General features: G+C 40.4%; 1 protein-coding gene across 4 annotated transcripts in view; it reads left to right on the top strand.

Annotated features, from left to right (window-relative positions):
- Nucleotides 1-24,497, top strand: part of Fat3 (FAT atypical cadherin 3) — a 600,104-nt gene that overhangs the window by 569,000 nt on the left and 6,607 nt on the right. For all 4 annotated transcript variants that reach the window (XM_078046859.1, XM_021734487.3, XM_040285086.2 and 1 more), the window contains 5 exons: nucleotides 4,925-5,393; nucleotides 16,305-16,458; nucleotides 18,366-19,021; nucleotides 21,834-21,947; nucleotides 24,035-24,094. In XM_078046859.1, coding sequence (XP_077902985.1) covers nucleotides 4,925-5,393; nucleotides 16,305-16,458; nucleotides 18,366-19,021; nucleotides 21,834-21,947; nucleotides 24,035-24,094 — 1,453 coding nt within the window. The remainder of the gene's footprint in view (nucleotides 1-4,924; nucleotides 5,394-16,304; nucleotides 16,459-18,365; nucleotides 19,022-21,833; nucleotides 21,948-24,034; nucleotides 24,095-24,497) is intronic.

The following is a 24,497-nucleotide window of genomic DNA, read 5'->3' on the forward strand; positions in this document are numbered from 1 at the left end:
CAGTGGCTCTCCCTGGTCTCACTGATGGTCCCTCCTCCTCCTCCAAGCTCTAACCAGGGCTGTGGGTTACAGAACGTCCCTATGAGACAGATACTTTCTATTAACAAATCTCTGTAGAGCACTAAATTTGAGAGAGGACAAAAGCAGTGGACCTGAATGGCTTGATCCTAAAATGGAGCTTGTCATTTGACACTTCACTGACAAGTGTCTGCAATGTGCAGATCCCTAGGGATGGAAAGGAAGAATAATTAAAGCTTTTAGGCAGCTCCAGTTCCTAAGGTATATTGTATTTCAAGAAACAAGCATGTTTGTGAAAGTTGTGTAAATTGAACTTCTATAAATGGAATTGCAATAAACTAGGGATGGTTGCCATTTGAAGGACCCCTTCCATTAATCCCTTTGTGATGTGAATCATCACCCCTACTCTGTCCTGTAAGTTTGCTTTTCATATGTTGGGGTTGAGGAAAGCAGGACCCAGCTGTACTAAACTACTGCAGATACTCTCCCACAGTCACCAGCAATATCCACTTAGGGGATTTGAATCTGTTTGCTTAACATTTGCAGCCTCATGCAAGACTAAATTTCATTGGCTTTAGGCACAGAATGTGCCTTTTACTTTGGTTTAGCAACTAAGCTGAAATGCTTTGTTTAAACTGCACCTCTTCATTGTTTATATTTCCTCAGTCAGAGTGGCTCTTTAAAAACATACTTAACACAATCAGTGGAGTGAAGGGCACCCCCTTAAAGATAGGTAAAGAAGTTAATGGATACCTCAAGAAGTTAAAATGCTCATGGACAAAGAGTTACTGCCTCTTGGCAATAATAAAAGGCACTCATTCCCCACCTATCCTTAATACCTTGTCTTCCAAAAGAGAGTTCAGGCTTACCATAAACACCCAAATGCAATAAAATGTAATAAAATCAAAGCACCATTAAGATGAAAATAAAAGGTTAAGAGCCAACCATTGAAGCAGAGAAGGGAGGAATATCATTAATAAAAAAAAAATCTAGGTCCAGGGGAACTAATTTGATTCAATATAAATCATAATTCTGAGTTTCCTGGCAGCCAAAGGAACCATGAAAATAGTGGGATAGATTCTGTGACTCTCCTCATACCTTTATAAAAGAAACATGTTACCAGAAGAGATATAAAGAGAAATTTCCAAGAGAGCAAATTTTTCTCTGTGTCAGTCTTTCTGTTGCAATATACCTAAAGCACAAGGAGACCTTGGCTGTTAATCTAGAAATATCAAATGCTTACCTTTTAAGAAAGTTACCGGTAATATATTCTCAGAGATGGCTATTTTGAGATCGAAACAAAGATAGAGAAAGTTCATTTGATTTATAAAACTGACAACTTGGTATGGCCAGATCCTCCCAGCATAGACCAAAAAGTACCAAGGAGTAATCTTTCCACCAGACTCAAGAGTTCCAAGGTCTATGTAAGAGGGTCACTGAGAAGTGAATTAAACTAATAATTATATTATATAATAACAATAAAATTCCTAACGGTTTACAAAGTACTTTCACATACATGTATTTTTGATTCTCATTTCCCCTCCTTGTGGGTTTGAATCTCTACATTTGCTGTGACTTGCTCAAAGGAATATCTAGTCAATAGTGGGTCTGGGAATGTGACAGAGGCAAGCATGTTGAAGTACTCAGAAGTTATCAAAAAAGAGAGAGAGAGAGAGAGAGAGAGAGAGAGTCAAGGGGCTGCGATGATCATTCACCCATTTGTTTATTTCTTCAGAGCATACTTTGGAGCACTTACCCTGGGCCAGGTAGCCATTAATATGAAAATAGATTTCTCTAAAGTCTCTTTTTCAAAAAATATTTAATACACTTCTTACAAGATCCATAATTGTGCTTCATTTTCTAGAGCCTCACACCAAGGATCTGATGTTGTAAGACTTTGTGCCATAATTGCCACTTTTACTCAAAATCCTACTTTTTCACAAAATTACTTTTTAGCTCTGATTTCTCATCTTTTGTCCAGAAGCCACTGAACATCTGTTAAAGCACATCACTAATTTCAAACAATTGCAAGGATCTAAATACTTTATAACATTAGGGCACCACTCTCTGAATGATGCATTTACCTAGCTCAACCACATCCTTTCGGTATTATTATTATTATAGACTATTCTTACAGCTTTATGCACGCCTCAATTTTTATTAAAATAGTTTGCCCTCTGACTTGAGAAAGCTTCATCCTTTGAAAAGAAGGATCTTTTAAAACTAGATAGACCCTATTCTGAAGAAAAGAAAAGTTGAATGGGATCAGAGCATATTTTTCCAGCATGAGAGGTCTCAGACATGAAAAGAACAAAGTGTTCTTCCTTCTCCCTAGCATAATATGCATGGAAACAGCAAAAGATTATTAACTTTTCACAAGGTAACTTTTGGCATCAGCATTCTAGGTTGTCATATAAACAAGGCTGATACCCAAACTAGAACTGTGAAGATTCAAATGATTTTTTCTTTGTAAAAAGGTGAGGATCATGTAAGCATCTGGTTTCTTTCATTTAGCAACATTACTGCAGTTATTTTAAAACAGGAAAAAAGGACACTTAATCATGCTCAGTGTTCATATGGGATAATTTTATTCCTTAATTACAGAACTTTGAACTGTGCAAGTAGATTCAGTCATGTCAGTCCTTCTGGGTGAATTTGTAACTAGTTATTAATTCAAAGGGACTCAGTAGGAGTAGGAAAGGGGAATGGACCAAATAATATACTAATTGAACATTCTTTTACAAAATTCTGCATGAATTGCAACCACTATCAGATTTTCCATGATAGACTAGGGACGGCATACTGTAGCCACAGGGCAAAACAGCAGATGGGCGATGGCAGGAAAAAAGTAGTCTCCAAAGTCACATCTGATCATTTTATTGCTTACATTGAAATACAAATATGGATATTATCCAGGAGCTGTCACTGAGCACATATTCTGGTATGACTTACAATATCCATTCATTCCATTTTGTGACCAACAACAAAAAGGCAAAAGCAATTGTATGAGATTATATGTGAAAGGTCCCTGACAAGAAAATAAATATATTTGTCTCAGTCCTTTTATATCTGAACATTTATGTTACAGAGCAGAATATGTATGTAAAAAGTGTGTACTATGGGGCCAAGCATTCTGCAGTGGGCTCAGTATCCTTGTAAAACAAGCCACAGTAGTTCTGTTCTCCAGATTCAAACCCAGAGAAACCAAGCCACTGTCACCAGCTACTCAGGTGCTAAAGCCATCTGAGTGATACTTGACAGAGCCTGAGTTAGATTCAGCATTCCTCAATTCCCAGGGCTCGGCCTGGTTCACAAAGCCCCCTGCGTTCCATACATACATGTTAATATGGTATGAATCTATAAACTTTATATGCAGATGAGAGGGTACCAGAATGAAAGAATCTGTGGATTCACAAAAGCAGAATTGGTTGTCTTTGGAACATCCTTAAACATAATTGAAGAAATGTTTAATTTGTGATAATGCGTAGTGCCATGATACTCACTAAGTCTACCATGAGTAAAACTCATTTGGGAAAGTTTCAGCTCATTTCTATGAATTCAATGGATATTTATATCTCCTTAGCTGTTAGTGACCTGGAAGGTCTGTGTTGCCCTGTCATTTCCTTTCCTTTCATTTTCTTTTCTTCTCTTGACAAGTATCTGTGTTCTGTCCAGAAATACAAAAGCCAGCAGATCCTCCATGGACAGCCAGCCCCCCTTTCATGACTGGCACTGGCCTCCACGGGATCTTTTTTGCTGGATCATAGACACAGGCCAGAAAAGAAGCTTTTGTCTAACAGCTTCTGGCTGTGAATCCCTTCATGGCCAAATATAAACTTGGCTAGACAGGGGACAGCCCTCATGGCCATGATGCTAAAGCTACCTAACATTTTTTTTAGAAATATGGACAAAGGTGGACCAAAAAGGAGTCAAAGGCCAGCCCATCTCCTCAGCAACAGTTGAACTGGCTCTCCATGGAGGATTAATTGCTACCCAGCAGCTCGTTACTAACCAGTGTGCTTCAATTGCACATGCTTTCCCCTGGGGTTAGTCTCCTGGAGGGAGATGGATGCTGTCCCTATACCAGTGCCATCAAAGCAATTCTCAATTATAGCACCCTAGACCAGAGGCTGAAAATACCCACAAGGTATAAGTAGCTAACTAGAAGATCCTCCTGGAAGAACAGATGTTGTTAAATATACATATGTTCTAAGCAAATGGTAAGGCCTGAGCACTTTGTGATGCACTACATACCAAAGAACTATTTTAAGAATAATGCTAGTGTTTAATAGAAAAAAGTTTCCAAAGCTAAAATACGTATGAAGCTGAGAACTAGGAAATCTGAATTTCTTCCTGTCCTCTTTCTCTCCCCTATACCACATTCAAATAAACTTATTTGAGGAATATATAAGTATATACATGTAGTCAACTCCCCCATTAAATCATAAGGCCAGAAGGGCAGAGTCAATAATTCTTTTTTTCCTCCACAGCACCTATTACACTGCTTAGCATGTGCTGCATGTCCAAAAAGTATTAATGAGTTCACAGAGATCATTCCTATGGTGGAAATGACTAAGAAGGGTGCAGAGAATAAATACATCTAAACAAGGATATTGCTGTGAATTTTAAAAGGGAGAAGGTCCAGAGAAGAGAAACGATAGATTTCTAAAGTGGTGTTCAGGTCACTAGATACAGGAAGGTTTGCAACACATCAGGCATGCATTTTCATGACACATAATGGGGAAGGGTGTTAAAAATCAAACCACAGCAGATTTGACTGGATCAAAAGCAATATTCATCTTGAGACTCCTTATGAAGCCCTCCGGTTAGTTAAGGTCATATGGTGTTTGGGAACATATTGAAAGATGCAAAATGTAAAAGGATTCGGGTATTGCTTCCCACACAGATTGTGGACGGCAAGCTGTGGTTTCAGCTGGACTGCGGTAGTGGCCCTGGAATCTTGGGCATCTCCGGCCGCACTGTCAATGATGGGAGCTGGCACTCCGTCTTCCTGGAGCTCAACCGCAACTTCACGAGCCTTTCCTTAGATGATAGCTACGTGGAACGACGCAGGGCGCCCCTCTACTTCCAGACTCTGAACACGGAGAGTACCATCTACTTCGGTGCCCTGGTGCAGGCAGACAACATCCGCAGCCTGACCCACACGCGGATCACGCAGGTGCTCAGCGGTTTCCAGGGCTGCCTGGACTCAGTGGTGCTGAACAACAATGAGCTGCCTCTGCAGAACAAGCGCAGCAGCTTCGCAGAAGTTGTGGGCCTGACAGAGCTGAAGCTGGGCTGCGTGCTCTACCCTGATGCTTGCGAGCGCAGTCCCTGTCAGCATGGTGGCAGCTGCACAGGCCTGCCCTCTGGGGGTGAGTGCATGGGCGCTATGGGCACCCTGCAGGGAGGGCAGGGGGGGGGCCTGTGATGTATGTGGCAGTGCCACCTGCAGGAGGCACTGCCCACATAGCCATAACTAACCCAGGAGCTCTCCTTGAACGGAGTACTCACACCCAAGATGCACACAGAACTTCTTAATCCTCTTTACCAAAGGGAAGTTTCAGAGCTTGTCTATTACTGTCCAGTTTAGCCAGTCCATTGCAGAATCCCTCAAGAGCAGTATGATACCCAGGAAACCATAGATGCCATGAATTCTGCCCCTTCCCCTGTCCACCCTAAAACTTTCTAGTCTTCTGTGGCTTGAGCTAACAGGACACCATTTCAAGTTGGACCTTCATGAGCCAACTACCTGTCACTGAAGAATGATGTGTAGCAGTCTGAGTTGCATAAACATAACTCTTCTGGGAGCTACAAGTGGTTGGGGATGAATCTGGCACCCCAAGAATAGAACTATAGTGGAGGCCCTTGGAGCATACTTGAAAGCATATTAAACAGTCTAGTGATGGGGCTCTAAAAAGGAGCAGGAAGTCAAGAATAAGGAGAAGGAGGCTAGGCATGGTGGCCCATGCCTGTAATCCCAGTAGCTCTGAGGCTGAGGCAGGAGGGTCGAAAGTTCAAAGCCAGCCATCCCAATGATGAGGTGTTAAGGCAACCCAGTGAGACCCTGTTTCTAAATAAAATACAAAATAAGGCTGGGGATGTGGTTTAGTGCCCTTGAGTTCAATCCCAGGTACCCAATAAATAAATAAGGAGAGGGAAATGTACATGAAATCTCAGGAGGGATAACTTTAAAGGAGGACATGATGCTTTACCCCAATATTTTTCCCCAAAGATACATTATTAGGAAAGAAAGAGATTAAAAAAAAAAGGTGGGAGGGAGAGATTTATAGAGTATTTCTATTGTTTGAGGGAAAAGCCAAGATTATTTACGATCTAGGAGTATAAAGATAAAAGAATCCCTGACTTTACCCAGATGCTGTTTCTGTGTTAAGGTAAACTAGGTCAGACATTCTTCTGGCTGAAATTTGCCACCTCCCAACAGCCCTACCACTGACTCCACTCCAGCCTCTTTGCTGTGTTACTCAGCAGTAGTGTGATTAGCAAATTTAAACCTTCTTCACAAATCACTTAAAAGATTCTGCTGTGTGCATTACCATCTAATGTTTGTGAAGCCCAACTCCAAATTTAGAGTCCATTTTATTATTAGAATGTTATAAACTGTCCGTGAAATGATGCACTGCCGATATACAGACACCAAAGTTGTTTAGACTTGCATATGTTACTGCCACAATGAGGGCCAAGTACCCTGGGGGGAAATTTCTGCCGTCTCAATTTAAGAAATCTATTTGCTGTTTTTACTGTCTCAGCAGTATATGTAAATAAAGGGTTGTTATGGTGCCATAATTCCCGAATGATGGGCAGTAACTATACTTCAGTGGTTCTATAAACCAGCCCATTATGACAAGTCATGGCCAGTTTTTCACCAGGCAAAACAATTCTGCTAGTGTGAGCCATCTACGATATATAAAAGGAGCATATAATTAAATTGGGTTGAAACAGAACACCACTCCATGTCAAATCCTGGGTACACAGCCACAAATTGTAACATACTTTTAAGGATGGCAGGATGTTGTTTTTGCTGGCAGAGCTATGGGCTTCCACAATGGGTTATCTTTAAAATAATAATAATCATTGAGTGAAGGGAAAAGACCATGGAATCTCACTCTTCAATGTGCAATTTATTTTTTTATTGCCATGAAATCCTTTAGTTAAGTATTCAGGGCAGGTATGTTAATTAAATGACTAAGACCCATATAAGAAACAGAAATTTTCTCTATTTTTTAATCCCTTTTGGTTTAATCGAATTTTAGCATGAAGGACCCACCTGCCATATACTTTTCACATGGCCTTGAGAACTTTCCATCCCATCCCTAATGGCCCAGCCTTGCCTAGAACACACTCCCCCCTCCTCCCGCTGCTCTTAACTTCATTCTATTGTTGGTACTGGGGTTGGGACTCTAAATAGGTTCTCTTTCTTACAAAATGATACAGCCTTTTATCAGTTCAATTCTCCCTTTTGTACTTAGGGGCTATGTTTTTCCAAAACAAAGATAGTTTCTTTCCTTATCTCCATCTACACAACTCCCTTCTCTCAAACTTGCTATCTCTGTTTAGTAGAGGGGGCCCCATAGGAGCAGCCTGCCCACCAAAGCTATTCCCAAGCCTAGTTCAGTGGTACTTAGTTCAGCAGCCCCTGAGAGTATGGTCTCCCTTTACTTCCCTGAGGACCAAAAGCACAGGATTCCTCTTCTAATGTGTGAGAAATTACTTACCTACTTCCTGATTATAAAAATGAGGTCTTGGCCTCTAACAAAAGAGGAGAAAGAATCGATTTTCTTGGTCTCATATCAGAGGAATTTTTGATAGGTTCCTGTATCCTACCTGCAAATTCCCCAGTACCAAATAGAGGAAGGTAAAAAAGAAAAGAAAAGAAAGAACCAATAATTTGGTCTTTACCTATATGTATGAAACTGTGTAGTTAATTATAAGGTTACTTAAAATAAAAGGAAAATCTTCTTAGCTATAATAGCTTAGTTTAAAAAGAAGAATAAGACTTGAGATTTTAATGAAAAAGTATTCATGCCCTCAAGAATTCTCTCTAGCTGCCAAGAAGATCTAATCACAGAGACAGACAGTTTTGGGTCCCCAGATCAAAGACTGGGATGCATGCAGCATTCAAAGAGGAAATCTGGGCTAGGGAAAGTAGGATGAAGTGCTTAAAAGGTGACTCCTTGCACATGACAGCACTGAGGACAAAATTTATTTATTTGAATATCTTTCTGTTGTTGTGCCTGTGCCATGTGTTCCTCTAAAATTTCAGGACACATGTTTCAGCATGGTCTTCCCCTTGACCACTGAAGAACACTGAAGCATTGGTCATTTCCTCTCCCGGTAAGAGACTCCATTCTCAAGCTGTGGCCATCCTAGCATATTGTTGCAGAACATTTAGAACCTTGAAGGCAGGCAACCCACAGCAAGAAGCATTTTCTTGCAGGAAAGTAGGGTGTTCCAACCACCCCCAAACCCAATCAAACCTTTGGCACAAATCAGGGCAAGGAAGCCACATCTTCTAGTTTGGAATGACATGGTCAGCGGTTTTTACCAATGTTATAACATTGGCTGCCCCAGAAGGAAGCCATAAGAACCCCAGGGGAGTCAGATCCCAGAATGCTGACTTGTAATAAGAGGGTAAATATGACTCTGTAAATCAACCACAGAGGGAAGGCTTTCTCTCTTGGTAATGCCTTAAGATTATATGTATTTCATAAACATGAACTGGAAATAGCAACCACCCTGGAAAAGAAATGGTTAGGGCCTATTCTAACCCTTACATTTCCAGACCCAGTAAGCAGGGAAAAAACCCAGTAAGCACCCACAATCTGAATAAGGAGTGCCCAATCCTCTGTGTCTTATTGTACTGAGCTCAAGCCTACTAACAGAAAATATAATTGAGGCTAAACTATCATTTGGTAAAGCAATGCACTAAGTCAGGCAGTCATTAGTCCAGAAATAGACACTCAGACAGTTTTGCATGAGACTAGAAGCCTAAGGCCTGAAATGAAAAGTTGGGGTACATTTTTAGTAGTAAGACCTTTGCTGTGTGTTTGACACTGTGATAAGGGATTACCTTTTTAAAGAGTTTATTCTCTGGGATATTTAATTCTTACAACAATACTATGAAGTTGGTCTGTTTTTCCCTCCTACTGACCCACTCTCTAAGAAGAAATGGGCCTGAGAAGCTACTAACTAGCTAGCATCACAAAAGTGATGAAGCTGGATTTGACCCAGATTGTGGGAACTCGCCAATCTAGATTCTTGCCCCTTGTTACTCAAAGTGTGTTCCAAAGGCCAGCACCATCATCACTGGGAATGTTAGAAAAGCAATATCTCAGATTCTACCCCAAACCCACTCAATCAATCTGTATTGTAATAAGCTCCCTACATGATATACTTACTGATTTTTCTATTTCTGAACTACCCTGGAACCTGGAGAAAATTCTAGTTCTTTATTTTTTGTCATATTATAGACATGCAGGTACAACTCTAAGATACATTAGATCATCTGAAGACCTTGTTAAGATGAGACAGTGTTATTTTTTAAAGTTTCTTGATTATTAATGAAAAAGGAAAACTTATTTACTGGCTCCATCAATTGCCATCCATATCAGAGGTACTTTCTGTTAGGTGACATTGTATTTGCAAATTATTGCGCTTACTGCCAAGAAAAGTTTGGAGGTAAGGTGCCCAACATACAGAATCTGAATCCACAAGGGAAGAATTTTGACATTTTTATTTTAAACAAGTCTTCAGGATGGTTCTATGCACATCCAAGTTTCAAAACTACTGACATTTACAATCTCAATGACTCTGTGCTTGCAGGAATGCCCCTTGGTGAGTTCCAGGAGAGGTAAACAGACATAGGATACAGGGAAATTGAAAGTCAAATAAACAGCCTATATTTTTTAAAAAAAAACTTTTTGATGAAAAATGGAACATTGTTCCCATGTTAAGAATTTTGGGTTACCCTGAGCTCCTCTCAAAGATAAAAATAATAGTGTCTGTCTATTCTCTCTAAGCAGTCATGAGTATTCTGGCTATCAAGTTGCATGAAATGGATTCCCAAGTGTTGCAAATGCTCAGATGTTTTGGGCAACCAGGTCCTCATGCCACTTTGAGCCAGGGTTTGTTGAGTATTTTGTGTCCTTAACTTGTAAGGAATCACTGGTATAGATAGATTGGATCTATCAATCTTCAATTGAGTGTCTGCATTATGCTGAGCTCTGTATTGAATTCTGGGCCTCACTGCTGTCTCCGTGATCAATAAATGCCACTTGTGCAGCCTCCTTCTCCTCACAGATGGTTTAGGGAAGTTGAACAGGGTTCCCATATATGTTTCACCTACTGGCCCATTGAATAGAAACACCAGTAGAAAGAAGCCAGACTTGCTGTGAATATACTGCAGGCATAATTTGGGTGAGGTTTTGCAGCTTTGGAATTTTTTTTTCTTTTTCTGAGTAACTTCTAAATATTGAATTAATCTTTTGTTGTTGTTGTTTTGTACTTTGGGAGATTCTCACAATGATAGCATTAATAATTATAGCTGCTATAGAAAAACTCAAAATCCTAAAGTAGGTTATGTGCACACATAAAAGAACATACTAGAAGGTGAGAATTTATTGTGTGCCTAATGTTGTGAGTACACTAAAGGTTTGTAGAGCTTCAAAGAAAATATTAAAGGTTTGGCTCAATATACAATGTATGAAAGGTGAGCTAGCTCTCCTAGGGAAAGTTATAGTTCTCCTCTTCAAAGGTTTTTATTTTACAAGGTCTAAAGGCATTGGATGCAGCCTGCTTGGTTAAAGAGAAAAGTCAAAGTGACTAAAAGTTGAAATGGCAAGGTAGTGATGGAGGCCATGGCTGGCTGACTGCTGAGCTTGTCTCCACTTGTGATTAGTGTCTCATATGATAATTCATCCACCTGGTTTCTCACATGAATTAAGATTTGCATAGATCAGAGGTCTGAATATCTCCCAGTATTGAGCCCAACAGCCACAGTAAAAATCTCCCTTAGCATGCAGTTGTTTGGTTTATGAGCAACACAGAGATGAAGTTGATTTCAGAATCCATAGTGATCAGAACAATAAAGTGCCTAATGTTTATGTGCTGCATTGTGGTTTATGAATCCAGAAATCGTTTTGTTCCCTACGAAGTGTTGGTGAGTAGCGCTTGTCAGAAAAAAGTAAGGAGGTTCCTGGAGGTCAGGCACTGCACTCATGATCATATTCAGCTGGTGGGCAACAGCCAGAACTTAAACTTGCACTCAGGGCCCCATCACACATCACAGACACCTCCTCAAGTCCTGTAAGTTCTTGGAGTTTCTACATAAAATCCTTAAGTTAGCAAGCATGGAAGTTGATACTGACTGAGATCCCATGTGCTCATTGCACATTTATTGTCATTACTTTTACCTTTGTGCAGCAGGCAGGTTTTATATCCTTTATCAAGGCTGCCAAGCCGGGATCAGACTGATGCTCACCTACACCACCAAGTGGGGCAGAGGGTAGAAGCCATTACCTGGATGAATCAGGTCAGAAACAACTGCTAAGTCAAAGGAGTAAAATATAAATTACCTTGATTTTTTTTTCTTTTTGCCTGCCCAGCCCAAATTCCCTCCATAATTGCTTATTCCATTTCTATTTTTGCATGTAATAGTTTTTGCAATGTTCATCTTTGAGCAAGGATAGGAGAAGGCATTTTAAGTTTGTCTGGGTGCAGATTTCAAAACCATCTGCATCTGCTATAACTAGAAGGATTGTAAACAGGAACACAGCTTTGAGACAGTGCTTAAAAATACACTTCTTATTTCGCCAAGATTTGAAATAAAAGAAACTATGGCTTTTTTTGTATATGTATCTCAGTGCTGGTAAAACCGTTTCCTTTCTAAATTTGGGAACCGAGTATTAAGTATATTTGCCACTCATTAGCATAGGCAATGGTGAGGAAAAACATCTTATTTAAGCTTCCATTTCCTCACCTGTAAAATAATTATGATAATAGTACCTATGGCATAAAATTGTTGTAAAAATGAAATGCATAGACAGTTCTTAGAATTTTTCTAACACATAACAATCTATTGTTCTTATTAATGATTTTCTAGTTTAATATTCTCCTGCTAAACAGAAAGAAAATCTACATAATCTACAAAAGATTATGAAAATAACAAAATACAAACAAAATACAGAAAGAAATGTGCATGAGTGAAATAGCACACTAGAAGTGATATCCCATTTTAACATTCCCATTTCCAAGGCACAGAGACATCAGATTGCCTCTCTGCCTTTGGATAAGGATGCGTCCCATGACTCATAGTAGTGTCTAGTTTCCTTGATAGTGATTTAAATATTCCTTATTTCTAGACAACCTCTCCTTAGCCCCTTTCTTCTCCCAGCTTCCCTCTATCAGGAGATAGAGTTTTATTTAAGAAATTATTAGAGGTTTGCCAAATAGGAGCTGGATGATTTATCCAAGTTACTTTAGCCCCTTCCTGGATTTCATACCTCCTCCTTCATTGATGTGCATTCCTGTGCTGTGCCAGTCTCACCCTGTCCTTCAGTCTAAGAAAGAATATAAGCATCCTCACAGGTCATTCTGTCTCTAAATGACATGCCACTCCTGATCAAGAATTAGCCAGGTGACACAAAGAAGCATTCTTCCCAATCCCAAGGGCTTTCAGAAATTCCCAATTCCATTAAGGAGAGAAACTTCCCAAATTGGAAAAAATAACCCTAAGTCAGCACAGTTTGAATCAAGTGTACCTTAGACTACTGCCTCCTTACCCACAGGCTTCAAGCCAGCCTTCTTTGAAATCCATGAGAGTACACGCTGTCTCAATCTATAGATTTTCAACTGTCTTATATCTATAGCAATCAATTCACAAAATCCCAACATTCGTCCTTAACCACATTTTTAGCCCAAGAGCCCAGCACATAAGAGTGAGGATGGCTCTTTACAGTATTTGCAAAAGATCTTAGGAAAAAAGAAAGCCTCATTGGCTACTTAAAAATAGTGGTGATAGCTGTCACAACCCAACTATCATGATAGTAATTTTTTACTTTTAATTTCAATCCCTCAGTGACCTAACATCTCACTATGACCCACCTTTTCATGTTTTTATTACTATATTATAATTGCACATAGTAGTGGAGTTCATCGTGACACATTCATATACAAACTCACATATGCCCACAACATCACTTGCTCCCATACATTCTTCAGTACTTCCCTTTTCACTACCTTCTTCCAGTTTCCTGTTCCCATTCCCTGATCTGAGGAAGATCAGAAGAGTAGAGAACAGGGAACATATGTATTTCATTTTGGTGCATTATAATTTGACATAGAAATAGAATTCACTGTGATATATTCAGACATGCATAAAACATAATTTGGTTGATTTTATTCCCCCATTCTTGCCTTTCTCATCCTTCCTCCCTCTTCCTTGGTCCCCTACCTCTACTCTATTGATCTCTCTTCCAATTTTGTAAGATCTGCTTTTTAAAAATTACTTTTTCCTCTCTAGTTTCCACATAATGAGGGAAAATATTTGCTTCTTGACTTTCTGAGTCTGATTTATCTCACTTAGAATGATATTCTCCAGTTCCATCCATTTACTAGGAAATACTATAATTCCATTCTTCTTTATAGATGAGTAGAACTCCATTGTATATATATATGCACCACATTATCTTTATCCATTCATCTGTGGATGGTCACCTGGGGTGGCTCCCTAACCAGCTGTTATAAATATTGGAATGCAAATTTCATCATAGTATGATGATTTAAGTTTTTGATTCTATCATCTCTTAGCATCTCCACATTGGGGACCAAGTTTTAAGCACCATTGAGGACACACTTAAATCATATCCAAACCACAGCAGGCATAAAATAAGAATTAGTCAAAAAGTTTGTTTAAGAAGCTGGTAGAACTTATCTGGATTCCTACCCACCGCCCACATACCCGTGCAACCATTTGCCCAAATTCCTGGCAAAACTGCACTTACTACTGAAAGGCAGGGTCTTAGAACTAGAGATTATCTGGCACTGTGCTTCACAGAAAGGTTTAAATAAACATGATGTTCATTGGATGCAAAGCACCACAACCATCCCTCCTCCTTCACCAGCTAATCTTTCCAGTATGAGACTTCAGACCTTTGTCCTCCCTCTGTGCAGGTGATAAAAGGAATTAATTCTAGAGAAATCGGCCAACCCAAAGATACTGACTCAGTTTCACAGTTTATGAGCTCCTCTCATGTGCTCAGAACCTCCTACCAGATTTCTAGTTCTCAGTGACCCACTCTTCAACGTAAGCCTATAAGTGAAGATTAACCAACAAGTAAGGAAATCCTCTAACTCAAATATATATGGAGAGAAAGATTAACTTTAAGAAATCCCCTTGCTTTACTTAGAGGATGGCAAGGCCAAATCTTATAGTGTAGGCTGGCAGGCTAGAAATGCATGTAGGAATTGATTTTGCAGTCTTGAATTCCAAAATCACACAGCAGCCAATGGGCTGGAAACTTAGGAAAGATTCTTCTATGTTGCAGTCTGAGGCAGAATTCCTTCTTCTTAAGGGTTCAAATTGAATAGACAAGATCCACCTACATCATGCTTTATTTAAAGGTAATGAATTGTAAATGTTAGCACACACACAGATACCTTCACAGAAACATCTAGACTAGTGTTTAACCAAAGAACTGGGCACCAGTGACCTAGCCAAGTTGACACATAAAGAATAAAAACAAAAAGTTGTGCATGAAAATTAAAACAATCAAAGTTCACTACATGACAGTGTAAACAGCATTTATAGTTGTAGAACTATCAATACTGATTATTGATGCAACCAAGGTTATCATATATTGGGATGTAGAGCTATCAAAAGATGTCTCCATGAGGTGGAGCCAAAGGGTTTAAATAAAAGTCACAGTGGAAAGCCAATAGAAAATTCCTATGACTAAAATAACCACAAAATTTTAAAATTTCACAGAATTGAAATATTGGAAATAAAAGGAATGCCCAAGTTACTTGAGGTTATTTAAATGCTTCATTATACAAAACAAAACATGTAAAATGATCTGACTCTTCATTATGCACATGTATAACTTTAACAACAATAACAAGAAGGATAAAAGTGAATCTTGGTGTACCCCCATTTTCTTATTGATGCATTATAGTTGTACATACTGATGGCATTTTTGTTACATATTTTATAATACAAAATATAACAATATAATTTGGTCAATAACACTCCCCAGCACTCACCCCATATCTTCTACCCCTTGGTCCCTTTTCTCTACTGATTTCCCTTTGATTTTCATGAGATCTTCCCCTCTTTCTTCTATTTCCTCTCTAGCTTCCACATATGAAAGAAAACATAGGACCTTTGGGGTTCTTTTTAAGAAGGGAAAAAAGAATACCCTTACTAATTATTCATCCCTTCCTACTCTGAGAAATAGATAATTCTGTTTCCTTTTACATAATGCTACCTCATTTGATATTTAATAATCTTTGTGGTAGGGATATTACTAACTATTTCTGCATGATGGGTTCATGAATAGAGAAAGAAAAAAACAGTACAAAAATCAGGACCTAAATAGGGAAGCTAGGTGAAGACTGGAATTCTTCCATTACTCCCTGAATATGACAGTCCGAGGCTCAACTGATTTGACAAATATCCTCATTTTACTTTTCCTTCCCTCCACTTCCCTTTAGGGGGTGCTTTCAGTTCTTGGCTAAAGAAAAAAGGCACAGGGATAGGAGAGGGGCTCAATAAAGTAGATAGCATGGAACCCATAGAACACTACTCCCATCTGGAATTGTCCTGATGTTTATAGTAGCAGTGTGGTGGAGAAAGCATCCCCTGTCCGTGTGCTCGCATGCATGCATGCACACACAAGCGCGCGCGCACACACAAACACACACACACACACACACACACACACACACACACTCCCTTGTGCCCCATCTTGGTGTCTGCTGTAGGTATTTGTTCTTTGTGCATCTTTTACAGTTTTCTCCAACATCCATGCATGTGGTTAATTAGGTGAATTTTTGTGTACCACTAGGGAATTCAAATTGGAACTTAGCATTTTTGTGGCTAGATGTATTCCAAATAACTAATTTGTTAATCATCTTTGGAATTTGGCCCCTGCCTAAGATACTGTTCAACAGAGAACTGGGAGAAAATGTTACATATTACAGCTGAGTCCCAAAGCCTTCTGAGCATCACCAGTGGCACACCTGGCTCATGAAGCACTCTGTTTCCTCAGGCTACCAGTGTACCTGTCTCTCACAGTTCACGGGGAGAAACTGTGAATCAGAGATCACAGCCTGCTTCCCAAACCCCTGCCGTAATGGAGGATCCTGTGACCCAATAGGAAACACTTTCATCTGCAGTTGTAAAGCTGGACTCACCGGAGTCACGTAAGTGGGATTATGTAAAAGTCTTTCTTATTACTAAGAAAACAAACCAGTAAGCACTTCACCAGGATAAAATGTTTACCACTGATAGGTAGGGCAGGCAGAGGGTTAATGTCTTGATGTATAAAGAGCGCTTTCAAGTGATTAAAAGGTTAGTAGGGATTATCTCTGGGTAGTGTGGTAATGGGTAATTTACATATTTTTTTTTACTTTATACTTCTCTATTTTTAAAAAAAATTTATAACTGCTATATACTTTGTTATTAGGGAAAAATGTAAAGAAAGCCATTGATGCCACCTAATATATCTAGTATAATTCTGAGTCAGATATACTACTCCTTTATCTAAGCCATTAATAAGACTCTACTGCCAATGTTTTATGATCATTCTAAGAAACTAAACCTTACCTTTCTTTTGCAAACCTTTTTTTTTCCTCCAAGAAATGAATGAAATTAAAGTGCCAAATGGAAAGGGAATGTTTTAAATTCTTAGTAAAATTCCACTTTCCTTGATCATTTCGTGTGTGTGTGTATGTGTGTGTGTGTGTGTGTGTGTGTGTGTATGTCTATATATATATATATATAAAATCTCAAGCAAGTGATACTCTAATTACAGATCAGTCTTATGTATTCATTAGAGCAAATCTCCTGAGGACTTTTCCAGGAAATACTTAGCTGACTTTGAATTGCTGGATGTAATTTAAAGCAATAAAGCTGCATTTATTTTTAAATACTTTGTGATTCTAACCAATTTCCGGCTGACCTGGCCTCAATATGTTCAAATTGGGGATGTTTGGCTACATTATAAAAGGTGGATTACCAAAAATATAGGTGATTGGGCCTTTTAAATGAACACATTAGAATAATTGCTAAAACAGAGAAAAGGAGGAAAGAAGTTCTATGTTTTCAGAGTGTTGAAGTAAGAAATGTAAGACTTAAATGTGTTTTATAATTCTACTCAAAGCCAGTCATGGATTGCTTTAAAGGGAATAATATTGATTTAGTTATTTTTCATTAGAATGCTTCAGTAATTTCTTCCTGATAATCTGCCTTAATATTAGCCTTTAACATAAGTATAGAATCTGGAAGTTAGCTATTCACCCACCCACCTAAGCCTGCAATCCCCAGCTTCCCAGAGGGACCAAACATAACTGTAACCATTAAAGGAAAAGATCAGAACTCAAAATATTTTCCTCACCAGAAACTCTATAATGGGTATATAGATTCACAGTTCTTCATTCTACCATCTCAAAAGCTTGGAGAACTAAAATGGCAAACTAATTTGATGGCAAAACCTGTTAAAAACTACTCTGAGGCTCTTTCTAGTCTTTATTTCTCTAATTCAGTGCAAATATCCATGTTTCTGTGCAGAAACATTGGTGTATTTGATTATGAGGTCCTATGCCAGCATCAGTTACTATGGGGCCCAGGAGTATTTTACATAATGTGAGAGTGATGTATTATATATCCTTTCTAAACCTATGTAGTTTAAAATTCTGACATGCACCTGGTTGGGAGAATTTGGAGCCCAGTACCTTTCCATAGCATCTGTTGATTCTTTTTGAACTGCTCCTCTCCTGGCACCCTCTTCCTTACCATACCCCACTAGAGGACAAAGACTTGAGAGAGAGGCTTGGGAGGAATACTTTTACACAAGATGATGACTTGGGGGTGGGAGGCTGTGGGCACAGAAATGCCTGAATGAACTGCCCCCCCCCCCACACACACACCCTATATGTCACATTCTTCACCTATACCTTTGAGGTGCTTTCTTGTCTTTTAATGATGTCCCCCCCCCACCCACCCCCACACACCTTTTGTTTTGTTTTGTTTTGATTGAGCTCTGGTGCATGAGGCTGTGTCTACTGGTTCTGATGTTGGGGAGGGGCTTCTGTGTGTTTTGTTGCTGAAGGTGTGAGGAGGACATCAATGAGTGTGAGCGGGAGGAGTGTGAGAATGGCGGCTCCTGTGTCAACATGTTCGGCTCCTTCCTCTGCAACTGCACACCGGGCTTCGTGGGCCAGTACTGCGGGCTCCGCCCCGTGGTGGTACCCAACATCCAGGCCGGCCACTCCTACGTGGGCAAGGAAGAGCTCATCGGCATTGCAGTGGTCCTCTTTGTCATCTTCACCCTGGTCGTCCTCTTCATCGTCTTCCGCAAAAAGGTCTTCCGCAAGAACTACTCCCGCAACAACATCACTCTGGTGCAGGACCCCGCCACGGCGGCCCTGCTCAACAAGAGCAATGGCATCCCGTTCCGGAACCTGCGTGGCAGTGGGGATGGCCGCAACGTCTACCAGGAGGTGGGGCCCCCGCAGGTGCCCGTGCGTCCCATGGCCTACACCCCCTGCTTCCAGAGCGACTCCAGGAGCAACCTAGATAAGATCGTGGACGGACTGGGTGGAGAGCACCAGGAGATGACCACGTTTCACCCAGAGTCTCCCCGCATCCTGACAGCCCGGCGGGGTGTAGTCGTGTGCAGTGTGGCCCCCAACCTTCCAGCTGTGTCGCCCTGCCGCTCTGACTGCGACTCCATTAGGAAGAATGGCTGGGATGCTGGAACCGAAAGTGAGTAGGAAGTGGCAGTGGCTCGTTTTGTTTTCCCCCTGAAGTCTGTAATGCCTTGGCACCATGACAGAAATTAAGGGAAGGGAAGGAGAACTACATGACCCGAGCATTCACTGTGGCCTGTCCTAATAGGGAATGTTCACACTGGTTCATTTATGATGGGGGAAAATAAGTCTGAGAAAGGGTAACACCACATGTCCAAGGTCACAGCCAGTAGGAGGTAGGTAGTGTTCCAATCTGGGTCTGCCAGCATCCCTACAATCCATGCTCTTTTCAGAGTACAGCACCATTGACCATAATGCAAGCTAGCCACATAAGTGATACCCAAAGTATGTTCTGGAAGGTTAGGAGAAGGTAGTATTTCTAGTCCTAGAGTGAACACTTGAGCAAAGTAGAAGGACAAAACTAGAGTTGAATGTTTAGACTTCAACTGCATGCCACATGTTTGACTGTATAGGAGGATGAGCTTACCAAGGAGCAAGAGCAGAGAGGGCGGTCAAACCAGGCTTCCAAAAGGACCTTGGAAATGCCTACCTATGGGTGGTGGGCAGAAGTTGAGGGATAGGAAGGGAGGCACATACTTACCAAGGAAGAAAAGAGGAGAGGGCAGCTGTGTAGAAACCAAGAGAGAGGGTCAGTAAGGTCAGCAGTATGAAGTACTAAGCTACCATCTAGGAGATAGATACAGGATTAAAATACATATGCTGAACTAAGCCAGATGCAGCGGTGCATGCCTGTAATCCCAGCAGCTCAGAAAGCTGAGGCAGAAGGATTGCAAGTTCAAAGCCAGCCTCAGCAATTTATCAAGGCCCTAAGCAACTCAGTGAGACCCTGTCTCAAAAATAAGTAAATAAAAGGGGATAGGGATGGGGATGCAACTCAGTGGTTAAGTACCCTTGGGTTCAATCAACCCTTGGTAACAAAAACAAAGAAACAATGATATGCTGAACATGGAGCTGTTAAAGTAGAAGCCAGAAGGCAAGGATTAAGGATAAAGAGATTTGGTGGGAACACTATGGTAAAGCACCACTACTGGGTGCTGAGTCTTCTCGTTAGATGGTCACAGCTAAATGCTGTTATACCAGGAAGGCCCGATTACTAGCTTATCCTTTCATGGAGGAAAAAAAAAATAGCTTAGGTAAGTGACATAATTTGCCTAAAGTCATGTAACTAGCAAAATAAGGAGTCTGTACTTCAAGTTCCTCACTCTGCTGATGCTCTTTGGAGCTTCATCAGCAAGGATGGAGAGGAAAATAAGAGGAAAGAATGGATGTCTTGATGAGAAATGGGGGCCAAGAATGAGATCTTTCTGCTCTAGTGCTGCCCCAGCATGCCATCTGCTGATTCTGTCTTTCTGTAGACATGCTTATTATTTTAAGTAGTTGCCTTTAGATTTTAATCATAAATATGTTCCCTCTCAAATTATCTGTAGAGTTAAGCTTTACCAGAGTATTGCTAGTCCACTAGCAAAAAGGCATTTTTTTTCTTTTTTTCTTTTTTTTTTTGGGGGGGGGAATGACAAAGGGGGTTTTGAATAAATGGAGGAGCAGAGGAGTTTTATGCATAGCACTTCATTCACCAGTGCGGACCATTTGTCATTTTATTTCTTGTGGTTCAGGGCTAAGCTTGTGTATACCTTGTGCTTTACTAAGGCACATCTTCGTATTTTGTGGTGTGGCTGTTGGGGGTTGAATTTCTCCCTGGTGTCTCTCTCTACTTACATGAGTTGTTTATCCAACTCATCATTTTGCTGTGGTTTCAACATCTGACAGCAGATGCAGAGCCACCCTGCCTGCTCCTGACATCACCCTTTATGGACAAAACAGTGATTTCTGTGACCACGAAGAACAACTGTTCCTTAATCACAAGTCTGAGTCTCTTTGTACCCTGTGTTACGTGATGATTTGCAGCTTTTCCTGGTGATCATTTTCCACCCCCGCTTCGTGAAGTGACAGCTTTATTTCCAGAATCCACCTCAGGCCAAAACTCACATTTCCCCCCAAAGTATTGTTGGGTTTTATTGAATACATTTCCTTCTTTGTTAAGCATGGCAGAGTTAGCTAGTGAGACGATCTCTGGGCAACCAATTCATTTTGAACTTGACAACCTCAAGATATGGGCTGTTTTTATTGCTTCCTTTAGTCTATCAAATAAGAAAGTAGTCCTGGTGTTGTGTGTGTGTGGGGGGGGGCAGGCTATCTTTGTACAGCAAAGAGGGAGGAAGTATGTGGCTAACGCACATCCATACCGCTGACTACCCTCCTGCAGACAGTGCAGAACATTGTTATTCCCAAAAATGATACCACGCTGCCCTCTAGAAGGCAGAACTTAAAACTCCACTTGCTCCCCAGAGATGGAAACCAGGATAAATGTAATTGCATTCCTGCCTATAAAATATTTATACCCCTATTTTAAAAGTAATCTCATTTAACCTGGTGTTGACACCACCTTGGTTCATGTAAATGATGTAAATTCAGTCTGAATGGCAAAGAGCAATGTAGCCACTTCATCCTCGTTTCACTCTTCATGAAGTCTCTTCACTTTGAGGAGGGAACAGCTACTTTCAGCTGTCAGCTATTTGGAAGCTCATTTACCACGGGTTAAAGGTTTCAAATCCATAATGTAAATCACTTGATTGACAGACCTTGGCCCCCTATGGCACAATCAATTTTCTATTGTGCAGCTAAGTTATTTTCTCCAAGCAGATGAAAGAGCCCCAAGAAGTGAACTAGGTTGAGGTAGGAGGGCCATACTGAAAATATGCACAAGGTAACCAATGTCATTTTTGCTTTCTCTTTGGCTGTCTGTGAAGACAAAGGGGTTGATGACCCGGGAGAAGTGACCTGCTTTGCAGGCAGTAATAAAGGCAGCAACTCTGAAGTTCAATCCCTCAGCTCCTTTCAGTCAGATTCTGGTGACGACAATGGTAAGGAGTCTTCAGATTTGTTCCAGAGGGTGGGTTCTGCTTCCTTTGCACTGAAAGACAGTGGTTGAGGGGAGGTTGATGTGACCGGCTTTGTTTCTTGATGTGTTCTTGGGTTTTGAGTGTGTTCACCAGCTTTTCTAATTAACTTCATTGTTGAGTGTCATTGCCAAAGGTGGCTCTATTGAGCTGCAGCTCAGAGCAGACCCAGGAATCTGCATCAGGGATTGACAATGTTCCCCTGGACCTCCAGTAAGGAGTCCTCCTTGATTTGGTTCCAGATAGATCTACTTCATACCAAGCATGCCTTTTAGTAAATATGCTGGTTTATTTCTTTTTTGTTTAATTTTATGTTAAAATTAAAATCTTACCTTTTCACTGTATATCCAACCTCCCCCTCATGAGAAGTTTTACCAGAGATAAGACTACAGTCCTATAGAACCAGTGACATTTTCATTTAGTTGAATCTTCCTTATAATAATTTGGGGTCCTGGGCTTTTGGAGACTTACTTTAAAATTATGGAGCAGCTCCCTGGAAATATGCACAACCACCCAGAATGCTGTGTGCAAGTCCTTAAGGTCCACAGGCTGCTGTGGTGGCTCCAAAGCTGCCACCATGACCTCTTGTGAACCTGTACTATGGAAAGGGTGTGAATGCTGCACTGGGTTTTCTGAGCTGAGGAACCAACTCCAAAAGATGAGTTGTTCTTCATAGGGCACAAGAGGAAGTCAAAACTGTCATAAAGTAGTGAATGTTTACCATATGGTGACAAGCTGAGAATAATTTCAAATAGTCATCCACAGCAACAGGTAGACTCACCTTGGTTTATACCTTAGGTCATTTTCCCTGCAATACAAAAATTGGATACATTAAGTTATGTTATCATTCACCCCATGAACTCTTGCTGTTTTTTTTTTCTGTGTGCTGAGTCATTTTATAACAGAAGTACAATTTGAAAATGGCACAGTCCTTGCCTCTAAGGTGAATGCAGAAGCAGGTGAGCTCCAAGATCAGAGAAGCAATCATGAAAATATAATAGTCTCCTTTTACCACCCTACCCCCAATCTGTTTCACCTCCTTGCTCAGGACTTGGCCATCCTGAGAAGTACCTAAGCCTCAGTCTATCTGTAAACTGGGATAACAAGCCCCTATGATAGTAGATTTCTACTGACCCTTCTCAGATCAAGGGCACAGACTTTTGACCTTTGTTTGCCTCTGTGCACCCTGCATTTCTCATCCCCAGTCAGAAGACTAACTGTAACTAGTTTGCATTTTACATAAACTCCAAGAATATACAGTTTCCAAACTCCAGGCAGCAGCACCAGTAACAATGCCTGATGGACTGTTATCACAGGCTCTTAAGGCCGCATACTTGCCTTTTGATGTTTAACATTCTAGACTAATCTTGATGCAGACAGGTGGTGTTAGAAAACTTCATCAAATTTTTTATGCCAAGTTAACTCTCAAGAAACTGTGGGTGTCAGTCCCTAAAGCAACCAAATAGATCACACAATCTCCTTCTTTAGTCTATTTGAGAGACCAGTTGCTGACTTTTGTCCAAGCCTTGGCATCAGTAGCTGGGCCTTGAGTTGGTCTGGGCTATCAGTAGCATCACATCATGAGTGTGAAGCCATCAGGTCTGCAAAGGTTATTGGGTTTGGAGCAGCATGATTGACCAACAACTAATTATCCCTGGAATAGTGAGGTCTTTCTCTGAGAGCCTTTGGGAGTTGCTAATGAGAAATTAGCATGAGCTTGATGAGCCACTGCCTTCCTAGATTGATTTTACTGGGCCATGAGGTGTGAATTTATGACCCCGCAATCCCTGCCAATCATGCTTTTCAGGACGACTGCCCCAGGACTTGCTGCTGTTTCTCTTCCCTTCCAACAATCCCCAGGACCCCCTAGATGAAAGTGTCTACTGACATATTCCCTAAGGGTCAGATTGCAGAGAGTGTGTTTGTGTGCTGCACCTGTTGTTATTGTTGTTGTGTTGTTGTTGTTAAAAGAATTTAACATGTGTTTAAAATACACTACTAACCTGAAGGTGTCCTTCCCCTCCCTCCCATCTTCTTCTTCCTGCCACAAGCATCCATAGTGACTGTCATTCAGCTTGTCAACAATGTAGTTGACACTATAGAAAATGAAGGTATTTACTTTATTTTCTTCCTTAGCATGTCTCTGTATAAAGAATTATCATTTTAAAAATTTTGCTTCCTTGTTAATTTATATCAGGGATGATTTTAATAAACAGAGGGAGCAATACTCAGGGGATTTTAAGATTTGGGGTGCTTTTCTATGAATTAGAATAGATTTAACACTTTTTAAAAAAATATTGTTCATAATTTTTAAACATGTGGGTTACTCTTCTTATAAAATCCCTTCCAAAGATGAGTACTCAATTAGTTGGAATCCAAATTAATATTAAATTCATTCTTATATTCAACATGTTTTTATTGAGCACCTACTGTGAGTTGGAGATATTTGTGAAATCACTATACTATGGGGATTAGTTTCAATTAGTAACTTTTATTAGTAATTTAATAAAATTA

This window comes from Ictidomys tridecemlineatus, chromosome 4 (genome assembly GCF_052094955.1).
Source record: "Ictidomys tridecemlineatus isolate mIctTri1 chromosome 4, mIctTri1.hap1, whole genome shotgun sequence".
Taxonomy (NCBI): domain Eukaryota; kingdom Metazoa; phylum Chordata; class Mammalia; order Rodentia; family Sciuridae; genus Ictidomys; species Ictidomys tridecemlineatus.